General features: G+C 40.3%; 1 protein-coding gene across 2 annotated transcripts in view; it reads right to left on the reverse strand.

Moving 5' to 3' along the window:
* CRPPA (CDP-L-ribitol pyrophosphorylase A) overlaps positions 1-23,395 on the reverse strand; it is a 178,065-nt gene that overhangs the window by 131,379 nt on the left and 23,291 nt on the right. For both annotated transcript variants that reach the window (XM_059712468.1, XM_059712469.1), the window contains exons 3-4: positions 18,209-18,358; positions 2,017-2,121 (exon numbers count right to left, since the gene is read on the reverse strand). In XM_059712468.1, coding sequence (XP_059568451.1) covers positions 2,017-2,121; positions 18,209-18,358 — 255 coding nt within the window. The remainder of the gene's footprint in view (positions 1-2,016; positions 2,122-18,208; positions 18,359-23,395) is intronic.

The raw sequence follows: 23,395 nt of genomic DNA on the forward strand, positions 1-23,395 counted from the left end.
AGGGTGAACACCCTGACTTCGGAGAGGTAGGGGAAGGTGTCCTGGCCCTGCTGTTTTCTGGTAGTGCCATGCCTCTTGAGATGTGTTTGTCACTTTGTCAGATTTCTGAATCATGCTCCAGGTACTTGGCACAGCCACCTGAGTCCAGTACTAATTTCAGCGTAATTATACTAAATCTTTTCTCAAATCTGAGTTTTAGCCAATGGTAGAATCATTGGAATTATTATAGAATTAGAACACTAATGTCAAAGCATATATTCCATTGTTTTGGTTTAAAAGCAACTGAAATAATCTTTATCCATACGAAATGGTAATACCATAAAATTAATTAAATTAGAAGCCTATACTAAAGACATCTCATACAATGTCATCATAAGAGGCTAAATCGGGCTAAATAAACAGCTGGGAAATTATAAAAAAAAGCTAGGGGCCCAGTGCACGAATTCATGCACCTTGAAAGGAACTGTGGGCCATGAGGCTGCAGTGGGCACAGGGGCGGGTCTCAGCCCATCCTCTGTGCCCCCACCCGACCCCTCCCACCGCGGCCCCCAGTCCCATCTGCCGGCAGTCCCACTCCTGCTGCCGCAACTCCCACACGCTGACGGCACCGCCCCGCTCGCACCAGCTGATGGTGCAGAGCAATTGGGGCTGGCGTCAGCAGTGGGTGCAAGTGGGGCTGGAGCCGTCAGAGGGTGCGAGCAGCAGCTGCTGCCTCGATTGCCTCTCAGGAGCAGGGGGAGGTAGGGAAGCCTTCAGGGGCGATTGGGGACAGCAGCTGCCGCTCGCACCCACTGACAGCACCGAGCAATCGGAACTGGTGCCCGGTGTCAGCAGTGGGTGTGAGCAGCAGGGCCAGCACCGGCAGTGGGTGTGAGTAGCGGCTGCTGGCCCCGATCACCCCTCAGGAGCAGACCTGAGGGGTGATCAGGGCCAGCAGCTGCCGCTGGCACCTGCTGATGGTGCTGAGTGATTGAGGCTGGCACCAGGCACCAGCAGTCAGTGCAAGCGGCAGCTCGGGCGCCAGCAGCAAATGCAAGCAGGGCCAGTGCCGGCAGCAGGTGTGAGCACCGGATGGGACTGCAGTGCAGGGGAGCAAAAAATTTTCAATAATCACCAGAGGCTGGCCCCGATAACAGCGACTGGCACCCCACCTTGGACTGGTGCCCCCGCTCACCTGCTCCACTATCCCAACGTGGCCGACGCCTGCCATGTTCTGCGCATATCCCCTGGTGGTAAACGCATGTCATAGCGACTGGTTGTTCAGTTGTTCTGCTGTTCAGTTTATTTGCATACTAGGATTTTACATATATATAGATATCATGGTGGAAGATAATGAATGACAGGAGGCAGGAGAAGGAAACAGGGAACCAGAAACAACTGCAATATTTATACTCTAAGTAATGTCACCTCACTTAAGAAAAAAAATGTGATATCTATAAAAGGCCTCATAACTGTCATATGAAATACTTTTTTGCCCAATCCATTGCATTACATGCCCCATTAGAATTCAAGAAACTGTTAAAGCACATCATAATTTCAAAAAAACTGGCACTCCTACCCCAGGACTATTGTGGAAAGCAGAGTTCTATTCTCAAATCCAGTTGAGTGTAAGGAAATAGAGTAAAAGGACACACATAGAGAACAAGAAAAAAAAAGTGAATTAAAGCAGTGTTACTGACTAACTAGATTTTTAAAAATAAGTTGTGTCAAAGTAAATTTTCTTAAAACCAAACAATAGAAATGATACCATACTTTGATGGCTCAGAAAATCCAGTGAAACTCTTTTAAATCCCTTAATGTAGGCTTGAATACACACACACACACACACACACACACACACACACACACACACACACACCTTTTCTTCCAGAAAGTGTTTCAGCATGAAACCAAGTATTTTTATACTACTTCCCCGTTTTCTAAAGCACCTGTATAAGGTGTTTGTACTTGCAACATGTGTCTTCAGGAATGACATAAGCACAGACAATTCCCAGAACAAAGTACCAACTCCATTACCTTCCAGAGATCAGGTGATCCTTCCACAAGTTTGGCTTTGACATGACAGTATTTTAGAGCCAGTTGCAAACATTCAGTTCCAAATTCCAGGTCATAGTCGCTACACTGGGTAGGGGGGAAAAGAGTTAACAAGTTAAAATAAAATTTTAAGGAAAATCTAATCAATTATTGTATCATCAATTACATAGAAAAAAGGAAGAGCCTAGAGAATTTCCAAGCTCTTTGATTAGCTACTGATTATTCAAGTTATAGAATAATTCTCCTTATGCCCTAAAAGCCAGTAGAAAATAGGAATGTTTCAATTGTAAGAGTCTCAAACTTCCTCAGTCATTTCAGGTGTCAGATAAATATAATATTTAATTTCTTTTGTTCATAAGCTATCTTTCCAAACGTGTTTCTAAAATGCCTGAGGATTTCCATATCATAATTTGATTTAACAAATATATGTATTCATAAAACTCCAAAACCCCTTATTTATATGTATATCAATTTATAGTTGTAGGTCATAGGTCTCTCATTCACCTTAATAATTTAAATATCAATACATCCTTTTAAAATTATTTATATTTTTATTCTGAAACTGGACACGGTTTTACAAAGGTCTTTTATATATTTAGGAAAATATAAACAACATTTTAAAGCATATTAAGCAGAATCATTAAAATGACCAACATAATATAATTCAGCTGAATAATACTGAGTGCCTATTATATGCTTTGTATTAAGTGACACCATATAATTATAAAGGAAACATTTATTGTGTCCTCAAGGACTCAAGTCTAGAAGGGGAGACTGGTTTATAGCAAACATTTTGCTACCGAATGTGACAGATGTAGCCCTAGAAGAGAATGTAGAAGTAGGTCAGGAGATAAAATGCTTAATGCTATGTGAGGGCTTCAGGGAAGACCTAGCAGAGGAAAATCTCTATTTTGTACTTCCAGCATCTGCACAATCTCATCTATTAGTATGTGAGGGAGATGTATGTACAGTGACAGTGTTCTCTTTAACCTGTGGTTAAATCCCAAAGATGACTAGCAATGATGTTTTTCCTGACTCTTCCCAGAGGCAGGATACTGAGCACACCTGGGGACAGCCCTCAACACGCTCACAAAGTGAATACTGAGAGGAGCCCATAGCAACAGCTACTCCTGCCATCCCAGCTTGTGGGGTAAGAATATTACTTGATGCTGTGCCCTGCCAGCCATGTGATGTACTAGACAAGATGGCAACAGCCTATGAATTGCATAAAGTCTCCAGGATCACTGGGAATCATGAAAAATTATGGGTCAGGTATAAATATATACCAGAAAAGAGGCTAAGTATTTTGACAGAAAGACTAGTCTAAACTTTTCATTCATTGGATAGAACGATATTACAACTATTCATGGAGTTTTTAGTAATTTTTGACATTAAAACCTTGCTTTCACAATGAGTTCAAACAATGCATGCTTCATGACAAGTTGCATTTGAACTTCTGTGTCACAAGAACATTGACGATGACTTCCACTTTTCTCTAGGATATGGGAAGTTGGAAAAAATGATGCTCATTTCTGAAGAAAAGAAACAGCAGGTAAACTATACAAGCACAACTTTTTCTTGAACCCAGAACTGAGGCCACAGATAATGACTAAACAGATATTTTTAAGTTATGAATAAGAAATCAATAGAGATAAAATGAAATTATAAAAAATAAGATATTAATACAAAGGCAGAGAGAAAAAGCACAGATGGAACTAATAGAAAATACCCAGCAAGATGATATTTAACCAAAAAGATAATGCATGTGTACTTGCACAAAATGTCAACATTTATTATCCAGCATGGGAGTCGTAGTGATATCACTTATCACATGAAACACATACACACACACACACACACACACACACACACACATGCTGAGAATTCCATGCCTCCCTAAACTTGGAGCCCAAGTTAGTGTGGAACAATGTTCTCCCCAGACACTCTTTTCAGAGGTCCCCAAATTCACAGTCCATCCCAGTCATGTTACAGTAAAGATCACAGTCAACAAGTTTCATCTTCAAGCCTACCAACCAGTCTCCAGCACACAAACATGAGCAGAAAGCCCAGATTTAACTGAAACCCAAGGGAAAACTCAAACATAAAAGTTAAAAAGGCAAAAAGTAAAAATTTTTGGAGAAACTAGAAATTATGCAGTTAAAAAAAAAAAAAGCCCAGAATGAAAAAGGATATATACTCATAAAACAAGACAGGATAATATTTAAAAGGGTGGAAAACTGAAAAATAGGAGAGAAAAGAATAATTAATGATAAATACAAAGTCCAATATGTTTTTTATAAAAAAGAAGAAAGAAAGAAAACAGAAGGAAAGAACAGAAAAGGGTAGGACAAGGAAACAACCTAATAAATTTTTTAAACTGCAGTAATGAAGAACATGAGTCTCCAAATTAAAAATCCTTATGAAATAAAGAAGCTAATAGATGAAAGTACAATTAGCAGCAACAACAAAAGGTCTTATAAAGAAGCAGAAATCCAACTTAGTTGAGACTTCTTAATAGCAACAATAAAAATCAGAAAAACAATGGAATGGTTTCTTCATAATTTCGAAGGTAATGATTGTCAATGTAAAACTATACTCCCAGAAAAGCTATATGTCATTTTTGAGGACAGAATATAAAGTTTTACAAATATTGGAGGTCTCAACAGAATTTAAATTTCTGTGGGCTCATTTTTGAGCTTTATAACAGACTTTGGAGAGAAGTTTTAGGTTCATAGCATAATGGGGCCGAAGGTACAGATATTTCCAATATACCCCCTACTGCCACATAGTCACAGCCTGCCCCACTATACTAGTAAAAACCCTACACCAGAGTGGTACATTTATTAAAATCAATGAACCTACACCACTAAATCATTATCATCCAAAGCCCAGAGTTTACATTAGAGTTTACTCTGATTGTTTCACATTACATAGTTTGATACAAATGTATAATAATCTATCTATATCATAAAAGGCCTGTGGTTGTGACACTGTAATGGCGGAATGACCAAACAACCAGTCACCAGGAGGTGCATGGAGCACCTCTTGTGGGCCGGGACTCGCAGTTCACGCGGGGCTGGCGGGGCTGGCGCAGCAGAAGTGGGGCCCATGGCTCGTGTGGTGGAGGTGGGGCCGGCAGCTCACACAGGGCGGGTCGTGGGTCCCATCAGCGCGGCGGGTCTGGGACTTGCACGATTTTGCACACTGGGCCTCTAGTCTTACCTAATAATAGACAAACATGGTAATTGACCATACCTTCGCTATGCCTCACATTGGCTAATCAGTGAGATATGCAAATTAACTGCCAACCAAGATGGTGGCTGGAAGCCACGGAGCTGAAGTGAACAGGAGGCTTGCTTGCTCCAGTGATGGAGGAAGCCAAGGTTCCCCGCCTGCCGCGGCCCGGCTCTAAGCTCCAAAAGCAACAAAGTTTCAATTATAGAAGCTAAACAAACTCCAGATACCTGCTTTCAGCCGGCCCTGGCCATGGAGCTGGAGCACCGGAGGCTTTCCCTCCCACCCGCCCTGGCTGGCTCTGAGCTCCACTCAGGCAACAAAGTTTCAATTATAGAAGGTAAATAAACCGCAGATACCTGCTTTCAGCTGGCCGTGGCCACTGAGCTGGAGCCTTGGGTTGCCCCTGGCAATGGAGGAAGCCAAACCCTGGCCAGCTCTGAGCTCCACTCCAGGCTACAAAGTTTCAATTATAGAAGGTAAATAAATCCCAGAAAAAGAAAAAAGAAAAAAAGGAGAGGCTGGGAGCTTCTATTTCTGGGGAGGCTTGGCCAGCCTGAAAATGGCCCTCAGCCCTTCACCCAGACTGGCCAGGGACCCCAGTGGGGACCCCCCACCCTAAAGGTTGTGTGGCCAGCCTGAAAACAGCCATCAGCCGCTCACCCAGGCTGGTCAGGCACCCCAGTGGCACCCCAGTGGGGACCCCCACCTTGAAGGGTAAACAAGCCGGCCCCCACCCATGCACCAGGCCTCTATCCTATATAATAAAAGGGTAATATGCAAACTGACCCTAACAGCAGAAAGACTGGGAATGACTGGTGATTATGACACACACTGACCACCAGGGGGCAGACGCTCAATGCAGGAGCTGCCCCCTGGTGGTCAGGGCACTCCTACAGGGGGAGCTCTGCTCAGCCACAAGCCAGGCTGATGGTTGCCAGTACAGCGGTGGTGGTGGGAGCCTCTCCCGCCTCCTCAGCAGCGCTAAGGATGTCAGACTGCAGCTTAGGCCTGCTCTCCACTGGCAAATGGACACCCCCCCGAGGGCTCCCGGGCTGCCAGAGGGATGTCTGATTGCCAGCTTAGGCCCAATCCCCTGGGGAGCAGGCCTAAACCAGCAGGTGGTCAGCCCCCGAGGGGTCCCAGACTGCGAGAGATCACAGGCCGGGCTGAGGGACCCCCCCCACCACCCGTGCACACACTGGGCCTCTAGTTAACACTAATAAAAGAGAAAAATGGTAATTGGCGTACGACGATACCCTTTTCATTGGCTAATCAGGGCTATATGCAAATTAACCGCCAACTATGATTGGCAGTTAACTGCCAACTAAGATTGGCAGTTAACTGCCAACAAGATGGCGGTTAATTTGCATATGTAGGCACAATGCAGGGAGGTGAAAGGGAAAGCAGGAAGAAGCCCCCTGCCACTGACAGTGATCAGAAACCCAGGGGGGAGCTAAGAGCTGGGGGCAGGGCAAAGGCGGCCCTAGGGCCGCCTTTGCCCTGCCCCCCAGCCATGATCGGAGAATCAGGCGCCTTTGCCGCCCTGGCCAGTGATAGCAGGAAGTAGGGGTGGAGCCAGCGATGGGAGCTGGACACGGTCGAAGCTGGCAGTCCCGGGAGCTAGGGGTCCCTTGCCTGGGCCTAAAGCGGAGCCCACGATCACGGGGCCACTGCAGCTGCGGGTCCCCGCTGCCCGAGCCGGACGCCTCAGCCAGAGGCGTTAGGCCTGGGCAGGGGCGGAGCCTGCAACCACGGGGAGCTGGGGGTCCCCTGCCCAGGCCTGACACCTCTGCCAGAGGCCTCAGGCCTGGTCAAGGGGCCGATCCAGTGATTGGTGATCGGAGGGTGATGAGGGTCAACTCCTCTGGCTGAGGCATCAGGCCTGGGTGGGGGGCTGAGCCGGGGATTGGGGGGATATGATGGTCCCCTTGCCCAGGCCTGAAGCCTGGGTCAGAGGCATCAGGCTTGGGCGGGGGGTGGAGCAAGCGATCAAAGGGAGATGGGGGTCCCCTGCCCAGGCATGATTCCTGGGCCAGAGGCCTCAGGCCTGGGCGGGGGCCAGAGCCAGTGATCGGGGGGAGATGGGGGTCCCCTGTCCAAGCCTGACACCTCTGGCGGAGGCGTCAGGCCTGGGCAAGGGGCCGATCAGGTGATCAGAGGGTGATGGGGGTCTACGCCTCTGCTGAGGCATCAGGCCTGGGCAAGGGGCAGAGCCAGCAATCGGAGGGGTCTGGGGGTCAACGCCTGAGAGCTCCCAGTATGTGAGAGGGGGCAGGCTGGGCTGAGGGACACTCCCCCCACACACACACACACACACACACACACCCAGTGCACGAATTTCGTGCACCGGGCCCCTAGTATATATATATATAAAAGCCTACGTGACCATTCAACCATTCAACCAGTAGCTATGACATGTACTGACCACCAGGGGGCAGACACTCAACACACAGGCATGGAAACATGGAATAGACTGATGAATCTCAGAGGGAAAGGGGGACAAAGAAGGGCGGGAATAGATTAACCAAAGATCTTATATGCATACTAGAGGCCCAGTGCACGGATTCATGCACCCGTGGGGTCCCTCGGCCTGGTCTGTGGGGATTGGGCCGAATTCACGCACCGGGCCTTTGACATCCCCCGAGTGGTCCTGGATTGTGAGAGGATGCAGGCCAGGCCAAGGGAGCCCACCAGTGCACAAATACGTGCACCGGGCCTCTAGTATAATTCCTTTACTACACAAATCTTTGTTTCCCTAGAATTAGAACTTATCATTTGTTTTAAGTGTTTAGTTTTCTATATACACATAACTCATTATACAGCAAACACTTAGCTATTTGTCTATATCTACTCTCAAGATATTCACACACATAAGACATTTTGACAATTTTATATTCCTGAAGAAGTCACCTTTGGAGCCTTCTAACCTTTTTCAACATGGACTAGTTATCCTCTGCCAGCCACACAGATATCACCCAAAAAAACTTCCTGTATCATCATCCAGAGGATAATCTCCATCTTTCCCCTGTCATGGGTCTCCTATCTCCTGTATCCCATATAACCTTTCTTGATTTGACTCCCTAACTTTTTTGGAACAAATCATCTAGTAGCTTTCTCAGAAAGGGAGCATAAGAGGTAAGTTTTTTAAAACTCTTTTTGGTACATTATTTCTTTGATACTTCTTTCTCTCCATTTTTTTCTTTTTGGAAAATTTTGTTATAGAGTATCGGCTCTTTAGTCTGGACTTCAATTTCATTTCCTTTCCTATGTATTTTTTGTCCTTTGGGGGAAGGTTCCTCAGATTTATTTTTAACCCTAGATTTTCTTTTTCTCTAAATCTTTATTTTTCTAGCATTTTTATCTTGTTTTATGCTTCAAATAACTTTTCTCTCTGAAATGATACTTCTTGTTGTTGTTAATCCTCACCCAAGGATATTTTTTCCATTGATTTTTAAAGCGAGTGGAAGGGAGGGGGAGGAGAGAGAGAAACATCAATGTGAGAGAGACACATTGATTGATTGCCTCCCACATGCGCCCCGACCAGGGCCAGATCGGACCTGCAAGCCAGGTAGGTAACCTGGACTAGAAGTCAGGCCCACAACTCTTTCATGCACAGGGCCAAGTGGACACTCTAACCATTTAGGCACACAAGCCAGAGCTAAATTTTTAAAAGATTTCCCTTCCCTGCTTCCTCCATATTATTCTTTTCTGTTTGTTTTGGTCTTTGTCTTCCACAGTAAGTGCATTCTTTAGATGGTATGATAATACTTGTCAGCTCATATTTAAGAGTAGAAGATTAAAAAGGTATTACACGATGAGTACAGAAAAGTGAGCTTTATTGTAGGATGATGTGGTTGAAAAGTTTACTGTGGAACCTCTAAGGATAGTATTTTTAGGGCTTTCTTCTTAGACTGAACAGATTCCCCAAAATAAACTTCCAATTTCTAGCCAGAAGGGAAAGGCAAGCCTTTAGGATACTGGCTGCTGAGTGGGAGAAGATGCCACAGGCACATGGTCTGTTAGTCACTATTTGGTCAAGATATTCATTCTCTTGACTACACCCAATGTTCTCCCCTCACATGGTGGGTGCTCCACCCCCACCTGCCTCTGTAGGTAGAACCGTGGGGTCATAAAATAGCGAAGGTTATTTAAAGATCAGACTGCTTCTAAATAGTGTTCAGCAAACCCACCTTATTTTGTCCCCTTCTACTGAGTTCTAGAGGTAGCTGGTGCTGCAAGGTCCTGAACGTTTGGGGAATTCTACTGTAGGCATTTCAATTTTTAGCCATTCCTACAATTTTTCTTAAATAATCCAACCTTCTCAGATCTACTGCATTGATTACTACTCACTTATCTGCTTCCCAGGTATTTGTTTGCCATTGTCCTTTCTCTTATTCTCCTTGTCCTTGTGAGTCCATGCCATTTTTTAATACCTTTCTAGTAGCTTTAATAAGGTTTGAGTAGTTGGAAAAATTAGATACACATTCAGTTGGTTATCTTTACCCAGAAACAGGAGCATGTGCATTCTAATTAGATAAATAATTCCAAACTGTCTTCCATAAAGGTGGTTTCAATTTATGTTCCCATAAGCAGTGTAGGAGTATGTAGCATGGTTGTTAACATGAGGTAAATGAATAGGGCTCATAGGGACTGTAAAAACCTCTAAAAAAAATATTTTTTGTATAATGTGGTTATTTTTCTTGGAAGATATTTCACAAGTTTCAGAGCTTTTATAATACACACAATAAAGTTAGGAACCATTGTTTTATGGTAATTATGTAATGGTCATGGCTACAAATAATCCGATTACATATCTATCCTTCCAGCTTTAACATCATTCACAGTATTATTTCTGCAAGGCGGCCTGGGAAGTTTGCCCAACAAAGAACAATATACAGTATACATTAGAGAAAAACTAAATCAAAGGCATGCATGCACAGGTTTCTCAGACTGCAGTCACAGACCTCAGCTCAGAATGTCTCAAGTAGAAACAAAATAGGCTATCTTACAATTAGATAAACAATGAACACCTGCATTCAATTTATCACCTGAAAATCAAACTCAAAGCATTATGCATACATTTACATTGTTTGAATTATGCAATGTATTTTTGAATGGCAGAAGAGACAGTTATCCAAGAAGCTTTGTTCTCACAATACATAGGATCACTTTATGAGTAAATAAATAAGTCCATATGAGACTGATAATAATAGATTCAGCCCTCACTCTTCAGGAAACAATGTTCAAATGATCTGGCGAAGGACAGGATTCCTCTGGGTATAAATTTTTAAATAGCTTACATAGAGTTACATTCACAAGAGGCTTTTAAACACCTATCAGGTGAAAAAACAATCCTGTCAGTTTTTCACATTTTACCAGCCCTACCCAAGCAAAATCTATTATAAACTTCGAGGCAAGCATCATCCAATCTAGCCATACTAAACATTATCTAGAAGATGCTATTTCTTTTTCTGCACCCAAATAATTAGGGAAAGTTACATGGGAGAACAAATTTCACCAGTAATTCTAAAACTATGATTTTAACCATTTCTATTGACTTTCACAATCAAATATTATCAAGCACAATTAAAAACTCAGAGTCTGACTGGAATATTTTACTCCTGTCTCTTGAGTATCTCCTTTGGAAAAAAACAACAAAAAACTGGTGGAAAGTTAGCAATAAAATTAAAAGGAAATTAAGATACTTCCCAGAAACACACTGAGTAGACATAATCTTGTCTCAATGTAAACTACTAAGGTAAAAACTGAATCCTATAGTGCTATCCAAACCCAGAGAAAAGGCAGCTGTAAATTCATGCACAAACAATGGTTATAAAGCTCTTATCATAACCTCAAAAGGTCATGAGGATCTGAAATAAATGGAGGAAATATAGAGAAGGGAGGGCCCAGAACCAGAAGTTAGTTCAGCAGCAACAGGATTGGTGATGTTATTACCCAGGTTGGAAGATGTAGAAAAAAGAGCAGGTCTATTGGATAGGTTAATGGTACCAATTAGATTGAAGTCACCTGTAGGACATCTAGTAAAAGTAATCAAAGGAAATTATAAATATATGCCCAAAATTTATGAGAGAAATCTGAAAAAAAAGAATGATCAGAAAAATTGGGGAACATATATCCATTTACTAAGCAAATAATTATGGAAAGTTTGCCAGACAACACAATAAGCAATAGATGAATAAGGTTGGAGGAAACCATACTAGCAAATGCAACACAAGGAAATGACAGCAATATTGGAGATGTATTCACAGACTAAGGAAAATGAAAAGAAGAAACAATGATTTCACAAGATCAGTTTTATTTATTTTGGCACATTTATAGATTGCAAAGAATTTAACCTGAGTTCAGTGCAAGCAGTTAAAATTGTATCTGCTTTAAATCCAAGTTAGACCATTATCTCAGGTCCTTTTATTGACCAAAAGTATAGTTGAAAAATTATCATACCTTCTACACAAACAACTTGTCCAGTAGTCTCTTTCTGACCCACTCCTTATATTAATTTTAATACCTTAAGCCTTCTGCATGAATTGAAAATTCCATGTTAATTTAACAAAGGAAGTGTATCCTAGGATAAGGCTGAAGAGAAAATTTTAATTCACAGTTTCAAGTGACATAATAGTCTTTTCTTAAAAAAAAACAAAACAAAACAAAAACAAACAGGTGTGCTCCTGCCCAGTCAATCCCCATTCTATACAAACTCCCAACTCCCATAGGAAATGCCCATTCACAGTGGAAGCTTAGACACAACAAATACCCAAATGAGAACTGCAATCAAAGCAAAAAGCAAGTAGCTCTGACTCAAGTAATAAGGATGCATCTCTCTTGTTTAACTTATAATACATTCTAATATATAATTGCTACATGTGAATTTTAAAGGAAAAAAATATATAATTGAATTAAAATGTGATAAGGTTAACATTTAATTGCTATATATATATTTTAAAGTAAGAAAATACATATTTTTGTATATATATAAAATTGAATAAAAATGTGATATGGCTAATGTGTTTTAATTCTATAAGCTGGGGTGAGCAGCTGCTGAAGTCTCTGCTCATCTCGTTCAGGCTTCCAGTTCATTTTTCCCTCGGTCCTTTGGAATAGTGCCCCATATGAGCACAGTGCAGTAGTCAGCACATAATCCTGCCTCCCTCTGGGCTTCCTACATTTTGCAATATGTCCCTCAATTCCAAACTTCCCTAGCAGGGCTACATTCCATCCTCTGGATTCTCAGGATGATAATAATAACAATAATAACAGCTGTCTGCCTTGCCACTACAGGCACTAAGAAGAGACAGAGGGGAAGAAAGGGAAGGCAGAGGAGGGAGGGCCAAATGTATCATTCAGCACTCAGCCAGGAGTCATAAACTACACAACAATTTGAACAAAAAGATTTAATTTACAGCATGATTAACTTAGTACTAAAGTTTAACTACTAAGAAAGAATAAAAATTCTAAAATATACAGTAAATCTGAGGGAAAATACCCAAGGAAGAAACAAACTTGGGGAAAAGGGCAGGGGGGTGAGGGGAACTCCCTCCAAGGCTGAGATTGGAACCTCGTTGAAGAAGATTTGGCTAGGGCCCCCTGGATGGTGGGGAGGTTTTGAAGCTTGACCAGTGCCAGAGATGGTGCATAGTGGGTAGGCCAAGGCTGGTGTGGTAGCCAAAATGGGGGAGGACTGGCAAGCAGGGAGCCTCCCTCTGATGGCCAGAGCCTGAGGCTGATGAACAGAGGGTTGCAGAGAGGGACTGACAAACTGGCAGCCTGTCACTGGAATGCCAAGAAACCAAGGCTGGCAGGCATGGAGCTGCAGTTCAGGACTGGCAAATGGGCAAACCTCCACCATGTCAGCAGGCAGAAGCCAGCAGGCAGAGAATGGCAGGCCAGAACTGGCATCACACACCTGCTAAAGAGCGAAGGGCACTCAGTGCCACAGATACATGTCCGTGGCAGCTGTGGCAGCAGGAATAAAACCAGGAGGAAAGCCCCTTCTGTTGGCAGTGCCCCTGGAGCATCCTCTACTGATGAAGCTTAAAACCTCTTGGCAAAGGAAAGATGTCCAATGGATGCAGCAAGGCATAGTGAATAGTGGATTTAGAGTCAAGAACCACTCTGTATAAATGTGGACCTTACTCAGTGTGACTCCCTTCCTTGAACAGTTAATCCCTTCTGATTTTTTCCCCTATTTTTGGTCACTCTCTACTGCCATCATACAAATGCAAACATATACTATACATATATACATCTCATATCTCTCTCTGTATACCTGTCTCTGTCTCGCTCAATAGAGACAGATAGGTATCGGTTTATAATTTTTATAACTGGAAAGTTGGCTGTTCAAGCTATTCTGTCGTTACTAGGAGCCAGAGGCCTGGATAATGATTTGACATAGAATCTAGAAAATACAGTAAGTCCTCACTTAATGTTGTCATAGTTCTTGGAACTGTGGCAAAACAATGTATAATGAAACCAATTTTACCAGAGGCCAGATATTTTCAGCCTTTTTCATCTCATGGCACACATAAACGAATTATTAAAATTCTGTGGCATACCAAAACATATATTTTTGTCGATCTGACAAAAAAATAGGTATAATTTTGATTCATTCACACAGGATGGCTGTTGTTGTGTAGGCTGTTGTCATTTTTATTTACAATATAAGGGAAAAGAGGTCAGTGCCACTAATTAAATTGCATGTTTTAAGAATTCTTGCAGCATACCAGTTGAAAATCATTGCCTTGGGCTCATTGATATAACAAAGAGTTAAATTCCACAGCATCACATCAATGCTGTAACAAAATGATGTTGAACGACATGATGTCATTTGAGGACCTGCTGTGCTGTAAGCAGGGAACCAGTACCTCTATTTTATGTTTTAGACTACCTACTGTGAGGTTTATGAAGTGCATGTCCACCTTGGCATTCAGTGGTGCATATAAATTTCACTAACAATAAGTCTTTGTCCAAAATACTCTCGGTGAAAAAACTGATTTCCACTAGTCCTAAAAAAATTTAGAAAAAATTTGGTTTATTCAAAAGCGTATGAAAATATCTCTTTAACTGACCAGATAATGCTAAATTCCATCTCTAGGTCATATTCTGAAATAGCAAACTCTTGCTCAGGATATCAATGCCCGCAAATAATAATGGCCATAAAATAATGACAAACTTTGAAATCTCGTGTAGGGAAATGATTAAATTTTTATTTGTTAAAGGTCCATAATGTTTAGTACATGTTGAAAGGCACGTAGTTAGAAGGGTTGGATCCCAGAGAAAGATTTCAGATCTCATTATTCTCTACAAGAAAGGTGGTTCCTAAACATGCCAGCTTTAATATTAGTATTTAATAACTTTTATGTCATTATATTTGAGTTTTTCAATATTCTAGGCAGCAGACCAATAAAAGTAAACCCTGCCAGCAAAATTTTGCTTCTGGTTCTTTCGGCAATACTTTGTACAACACCCAAAAGAAAACTATATTAAAAACTCAAACAACTTTGGCACCAAATACCATGTAAAAGTATTACTTTTTAAGAGACCTGTGTATCTTCTAAAAATGTATTCTTTCCTAAACAAGGTTAAAAAAAATTTAGTGATGGTAAAAAACAACAACAACAACAGTCAAAGTGGTTTGTACATGTTAGTGGACATAGTATGGACACAACTCTCTGGATGAATTAGATGATGTATCAGCCTGGGGAGCAGGGCCACTGTACACAGTTGTGTCACTGGAGAAGGTGAAGACTGGAAAGGCAAGTTGAAGGATCAGAGTAGACATCCTTGACTAGTCAACCTGGCTAGGTAAGCACATCCAGCCATTAAAAGGAGACCTTCAGGGGAAAGCCACGAGAACAGTTATTTATGTGTAGCTACTGTCTCGGCCAAGTATCCAGTAATAAACTGGAGCTAGTGATACTCAATGGTCCTAGCATTCGGGAACACAACGAGATGGCAAGGACAGGTTGCAATCCACCAGGCATTCCTGTGACAGTAAAAAGAAAAGAGAAATGGATTCTGCTTACTTCAGCCTTCTAAATTTCAGATGTACGGCTCTTTTGGACAATCTAACCAAGAGAAATAGTTCCCGATTTAACCAAACTGACACAGCGACACCTACCACAGATGAATAGCACATAATTCAGATATACACAGAAAAACTTTCATTATCTCATCTGCTTAACACAACAGACAGTTTGCAAAAAAGGTAAAAATAAAGTTATATAAACTTTAAAATTCATATTCCTTCATAATAAGGTATATCCTCAAAGTATCTCACTATACTCTGCCCATCATTCTGCAATTTTTCTAAAGTAAAAGAGTATCAAATAAGAGTTGAAGTTCTTAGCTCTGCCCAGGAAATCCATTTTGTTTTGGCCATGAACTGCTAAAGCTACCACCCAGATGTTACTGCATACACTACACAAATTAACATAAAAGGTCAATGACAAAGTGTGACCAACATTTATTTTATCATCTGATTCTGAATGAACCCATACCTCGTGGAATTTCCTTTAGCATTCAAGTGAACCAGAAAGATTTTCATTTTGAACCTATTTCTTCGCTCTAAATAATGGTATCTCTTTGCGAGGCACACATAGAGATCATGTGGTCATGGAATTGCTTGGAAATTGACAGCTCTGTCATCCTGGGAGGATGAATTAGAACTGCCTGGGTAGTAGTATCTGTCAGCATTTGCCTCATACAAAGCCTAGAAACTGATGGTCACTTATGTATGTCTTCAGTGTCCATCTGTGTAACTTCTCAACATCCTTGTAGCTCCTGCCCTCTCCTGACTGCCTCCAAAAGTCAGTACCTAGTTTGACATGCAAAGTCCTACAGTAAAAAAAAAAAAAAAAAAAAAAAAAAAAAAAAAAAATCAAGAAGAGACAAATACTATGTCGCTCAGTTCATTTCTGTTTATTTTTTAAAAGCAGATTTTCTTGCCAAAGTCTGTAACAAAGAGATCGGGGGTTTTAGAACATAAAACAAAAAGCCCTTGACAACTCAAAGAGGCCCTCCTGTCCATGACAGAATAAGTGTTTCCATTGTATGCCTCTCCCCACACATTCCATTCCCCACCTTGAACTTTCCCACCAGAAAAGCACAAACACAGAAGAGATTTCCAGTAATCTACCAGACTGAAAAAAATGTTTCCCAGGATCTTTATTTTCCATTCAATAACATGAACTCGGGACAAACCACTAGAAGAAAGTAACAACCCTATTGTTTTTGCTATCCTCTTTTCAGTCTGATTCTGTAGCCTGTTTGCCTCATCGTTTGTCTTCTCTTGTTCTTACAGACACTTACCATTGCAAGGCTCAGAGTCTAGTAGTAGAATCAGATATTTTATAAATGGCTTCCCAAGTAATTAATTATAATTTTGATGCTGGGCAGAAAAAAACAGGGCACTGACCTAACCTAGACTGGGGAGGGGACCAGAGGGCAGGAAACTGAACACTTACCTAATATCTAAGGAATATGTAACAAGATAAGAAGGCAGTCAAGTTCCAGAAAGGAGGAAACTTTTATTGGAGCTCCAGCTGCATCATGGCTTAATTCTCCAGAAAAAAACTGCTAAAAATGATACTTTAATGTGAGGATTGTGAAATAATATTCAAATTTTTGTCTAAGATATAGATATCATATCTTAATAACAAATTATTTCATTAATTTCAAAAAAGATGGCAGATATAGTCTAGCCCAGCAATATTTAGGCTATAAAATAGAATACTTGGATAAAAAAGCCAAAGAAATTTATAGTAGCATAACATTTATAGGATTAATGATGAAATACAGGCAAATTCCTATGCTTCATATTCAATATTTTAAGAAAACAATATAAACCATGGCTGACTATTCATATCATTAAGATGGATTCTAATTTACATAATCTCATTTTAAAACAGTAACAGGTAGTCAAGATTGAGTGATAATTTAATGTATGTGTGTGATTAACTACCCTCTATCAAAAATATGTGGTATTTTTCTATTATAAATGTCAATATTCATATTACTATTACCTCATATTTACTGATTGTCTAACATTGACCAAGCACTGGGTTAGTCTCTCTAACTGATATTTCATTGGGAAGTTTTGGACAAGAATAATACCTGCTACTCAATAACTGTATGGCAGCAAAATTTACATAGGTACAAAAATGTTTCCAAAACATGAAAAACAAAGGTAATCTATTATAATCTCAACATGAATAAATTATTTGATGTTTTCAAAGAACTTACCCTTCTTTGTAATTAACAAAATATAATTATGTAATTAACAAAATGTAATTAACAAAATATCTACACAGCTGTGCAGCAAATTTATCACAAAAAGCCTGAGATTGCTGTCCTTAGGAACACCTGCTAACTAGGTGGGCCCTCAGCCAGCACATGGGAAACTGGTTCTTGGACTATTCCCAGTGAAGAGTTAACTGATAAGGGTGGCTCTCTGTGCCCAGTGTTTGCATAAACAGTATGGTTTATGTTAAACACCTGCTTTCCTCTGAGAATCTGGATTTTACTTTTATGTGGTAAGCAGGATGTTTACATGACCAATCCCAACAAATACCTTGGACACCAAGTCTACAATAGGCTTCCCTGGAGAGAAACAACATACACATGTTCATTTTTTTTGCTGGGGGGCGGGGGGGAGGGGGGCGTGGGAGGATAGGTGGTGTTTGTGCTACCCTTCAGGGGAGGGAGAGAATAAAAGGAATCCTGCACATGGATTCTTCCAGAATCTGCCTATGTCTCTTTCTCACAGGATCCAGCTGTGCATCCTCACTACTTGACTGTAATCAACTTAAGCCATGAGTACAACTACAGACTGAGACCCACGAGTTCTAGAAAATCTCCAAATATAGAGGTGGTCTTAGGGACCCGCAACACAGAAGCTTTCTAAAAAAGCCAGAATTCTTACCTGCTGATATGCTGCATAGATCACATCATATAGAAAAGCCTGTGGCATTTCACTTGCTCTGTGTCGGGCACGTTCCAGGGAGTGGTCTAAGCAACCATCGGCAGATGGACTGATGACGGTGGATACAAGAGGGCGAATTGCTCCTGCTGCCTAAATAACAAACAGAGGCAAACAAGGCATTGTTTCACCTAGAAAATATTTTGAAGTCAAATTCTAAACTCTGTATCTTATTTTTGAAAGCAGATGTTATTCATACCTTCAACAAACTACCTCAAGAAAATATCTGAACAAATATTCATTTGGTTCATAAATCAAATCATGTCACACCAAGAACCAATTTCATAATATTACAGTTCCATATATAAGAGGTAGAAAATTTTCTTCATCATAGGTTTAAAATCCTTTTTATACAGGCCATTGAAGTCAAATACTAAAAATGGATGCAATGATATAATTGGGTATTCCCTAAAGATGGAAGAAAGAGAAACACTATATGAAAGAACTGAAATGAATTATACATGAATTACTAATTAGTATGCTTTCAAAAGATTTAACTTACACATTAGAAAATTAAGGAAACAGACATATTCCCTAAGATCCCCAAAATGAGACTCAACAGCCCACGTAACAATGAATTTATATTTTGCTCTAATTCCTGTGAAAAAACAGTCCTCTTCAAACATAGCATTAGTGGAATGCTCCCTCAGGCAAAATATCCATTAATATCAATTGCTCTGATAAAAGCTCTGTTTCATTAATAGAGGTATCTAAATTTTATTAAAAAACATATCTGACAATGTTTGCCTTTAGCTTTAATATAGTGTCTTTGTAATATAGGCTTAGAGGTCATTACCAAACAGCTGTCTTGGAGAAGTAGCCTTAAAATACAGTTCCTATGGTAGGCAATTAAACCAAACCTCCTTATATTGTATCCAAAATATCCTATCTCTCATGTAATTGCTACAGAGGGATTGCAGCACAAATACAACACATTTGGCCTGAAGACCAACATCTGAGCAAGAAAGACAGTCTATGAACTAGTTTACAAATGCCAAGAGATTGGCTAAAAATCAAAGCTAATGTATGAGCCATATAGACAGTTTACAAACTGTGTCACCATTTCCAGTGACGCAAGTAAAAATTTGGACCTGAGGCATAAAAATGAGGAGACCAGCCAAGGGTGACAGGGAGGAAGTGATGTCCAAGTAGGTGAAAGGTAAGTAAGGTAAGTAAGGAACAAGCCCAACTGGTCAAACCTATCAGTAGGGGTTAGAAGACAAAACAGGAAAGAAACACATGTGCACACGTGTATATACACACACTGCTTTTTAAGAAAAAAATTAAATTTCCATTGCAAGTACTTATAGCTAATTTTATGCCAGGCCACGAAATAAAAATTTACTTAAAAGAGAACATGGGACATTCAAGTGTCAACATGAGAAGCTCCACAGATTCTCCCCCAAGCAAATTATAAATAGTGAAAATTATTTAAAAAACAAAACATGGAAAAGCCATTGAAAATTGTCCTAAGGGCATTCAGCAAATTAGGAAACTTTATTCAAGAAAATCTTCTAAATCTTGGGGAGAGTAAAGAGAGCCTGTGGTGCTCAAGTCATATCCATTTCTTCTCTTATTGTACACCCAGTTTAGTATGGCTGAAGTTCCTCTTAGAATAGGTATGGCCAACAAATGGGGCTCCCTCTCCCCCTAGTTCCCAATGGGAGAAGCAGAGTGCCAACATTTCCCATCTTACTCAGCTCCATGTCTCCCACAGAAGCTAAACAACAGGCAAGTGTTGCCAAGAGGTTAGAGACACCCAAGTATAGGGTAAGGATCTGCCCCAGAAATGATAGGCAGAGAATACTGGGGTCTAGATGCCCCAGATCACACATAATGCAGAGGTTCTGTACCAGAAGAGGCAAAAAGAAATTCTGAGAGTCTCCTAATGCCCCCATGCAGCATCCTGCTCATGAAGTAGGGGTATCAGTCTGAAAGAAACAGTCATCATGCCCACCCACATCTCCAAAGTAGTGATGCAGTGACTGTTCGCAAGGCAAGAGAGGGGCTCAAAGAGCAGAGGGCTATGAAGCTTTCCCCAAGGGAAATCACTTTATTTGGAAGTTTAAGCCCAAGGACACTCCCAAATGAAATGAGATTGTCATGATAAGTAATTAAGAGGAGGCCAGTAGATACAGGAGACCAAAAGGCTAAACTGCAGGCCGGCTAGTTAACCAGAGAACACCAGGGAAAGAGACAACAAGAGCCTCCCTGGGATAAGAACAAACCTCCAGCACTGGCCTCAAAAACCAGGCCTGCCAAGGGACCAGAACTTAATGGATCAGGCTGTAGAGCAATTTATGCTCAGAGCACTGTCCTCTGCCCGCCCCCCCAAAAAGGAGTAATGAGTTGGCAATAAATGAAGCTTATCAATTAGGGGTGATGTCAACAGTGGCAGTCAGTATAACAGAGAGATCAGGGAAGACGCTCAAAGAGAACCCTGCAAAGATCACATGCCCAAGATGGTACCCTCTGAAAAGTGACACCAGAGGCTTCACCCTGTAGAGGAAAAGACTTCACTAAAATAGACCAGCAAAGTCGCAAACAAATAAGCAAATAACAGCTCCTAGGGATGTGGGAAGAAGAAGATCCATATCTAAAACTTATAAAATACACGATTTAAAATAGCCAGTTTTTCAAAATATTGAGATGCAATGAAACAGAATTTTTTTTTCTCTTCTATAGTTATTGCTATACACAAAGCAGTGATCATGAATGAACTATAGCTGCAGATTCACATGCATACATTTCCCAAAATATGTTGTACAAAAAAAAAAGCTGTCAAGATATATGCAAAACATAAGATTTAGAATATCATACAAATATATGTTAATTATATGTCAATTATACCTCAAAAAATATATAAAAACAAATCATACAAACATAACAAATGTTCTTTAGGGATACATGCTACAAAACTGAAGAAAAAAGCAAGAGAGCAATAAAAACAAAGTTCAAGGTAGTGTTACCCGTTTGGGAGGAGTAAATACGATCAGGGCAGGGACACAGTTTCAAACTGACTACTAAAGTTTGATTTATTATACCAAGTGACAGGTCTGAAGGTGTCCAAAGTTTTCTGTATGTTTTCAGTATTTTTTAAAAGAAAATTTCTAAAATGTGTATTTATGGACTCTCATTTTTTATTATTAAATACTAACTTCTTGAGACCAGAAATCATACATATTTGAGATGTCATGGCAGAATGGGTGAATTCCAAGAATTAGTAAGTTCTTACCTATGGAATCCAAACTGTCATTTAGAAAGTAGTACAATATGAAGACAATCGAAAACACAGGCAATTACCAGCTTCCGGGGTCTTACTAAACAAAAGGCCCAGAAAAAGGTCAACAAGTGAAAATAACTCCTTTGTTGACCTTTCTTTTCTCTGACTACTACTCCAGCTATATGGTATAAACAGTATAGAAGAAAGATGCTAATGCTAATAGACATGTATTCTATATCTAGTTCCCTAGTAAGGGACATTTGTTCAGAAATAAACATGCAATGAATCCTCAGTTATATGATTTTTTCTGAAATTCAAAGCATCAAATTATGACACAAGTTTGGACAAAGATGGTTAGTTGCCTCCCAAATGCAGCGATCTGGGAAGCCTGAAGTATGATTCCCAAGTGATCAAATACACTGTCTCCTTGGGAATTAGTATAATAAGCCTGAATGGAAGCTTAACAGCTCAGCACCACAGTGATTACTTGACTCTCAGGCTAATCTATCAAAGTATTTCCACATGTCAATGCATGGAAATCTGCATAGATATAAATCATACAATGTGGAAATAATGAACCCCACCTCTACTGTTCACCTTTTAAAGCAAAATTGAACAATGCTAATCATCCATCCACACAGCAGGTGCTAACAGGCATTACTCCTCAGGCATCTGCACTCAAGCTAATTATGACAATGTATATCAGAAATCCTCCAACCTTGTAATTACAATTTCAGTTAGCTGATTTGTCTTTATTGAAACACTACTTAATAAATATTTACAGAATAAGATCTTCAAAGCTAATCATTAGCAATTATAAGATTCTGGATATTTTCTAATAGAATACTTCCCACCTCCTTTTTGACAAAGTAAAAGAATCTATTATTTATTCAATATAGAAATATAGGTATTTTAGAAAAACCTCTGTCCAAGTTAGTATATCACTGCAAAATACCCCTAAAATTAAATACATAGCAGAAAGGAATAAGGAGTTCTCCTTTTATATACTACTGAATTTTAATTCTTGGAAGCTAAGCTAGTAACATTTACCTTAAATCTAATATGACCAGGTATGTCACACTTGGATATGTATGTAATAAGCTTTATTTCATTTTAATCCCTACATATACTCACCTTGCCTTGATCTACCCCTTCTCCAACTTCATTTTAAGTAATTCATTGAGCAGATATATAGAGGTTGGTAATTTCAAGTAATGCAGTAAAACAAAAGCTTTTTCACACAGTATCTTCTCCAGCATCAGAAACAAATCAAGTTTCACTCATTCCATGGCATTTAAATCTTTATCAAAGTAGGTCTAAAATTTACCACTAAATCAGAACTCACTGCTTACTCACAAATAAAAGTGATTCATTACAGCTAGGACTTAAATCAACACCAAAGTGTCTCTCCAATAGATAATGACACAAGGTCCAATGACCCAGGGGAGCTCATTACCTGAACCCCACCCAGGACTAAACTCTGCCCTTCAGTGCACTTTCTCATGATCAAAACCATCCAACAGAGTTCAGAACAAGTGACCGTTAGCCTTGGTCACCTCATCCCAATGTCAAATTTCCACCAAGTAATTTTCCATCTCTATTTTAGAACATGCCCAGAATATACTGCACAAAGTTGTAAAATTGAGTGGTGGGAAAGTACATTCTTCCTGATGCACACATATGAAACTTAATAGAATTTCCAAAGTGCTATCAATCATTGATAAATGCAGTCATGCTGCAATATCCAAACAGATCACATACAAACATACCCACACACCACATGTCAATGTTTCTGGTTATAATATGCAATTCAGTTTCTCTTTAGAAGATGACTCAAAAGACTTTCTAAGTAAAAACTAGTTAATGTTTAATGAAGAAATGTATATTCTTCCTATCCGAGAAAGGAG

Source organism: Myotis daubentonii, chromosome 10 (assembly GCF_963259705.1).
Source record: "Myotis daubentonii chromosome 10, mMyoDau2.1, whole genome shotgun sequence".
NCBI classification, from domain to species: domain Eukaryota; kingdom Metazoa; phylum Chordata; class Mammalia; order Chiroptera; family Vespertilionidae; genus Myotis; species Myotis daubentonii.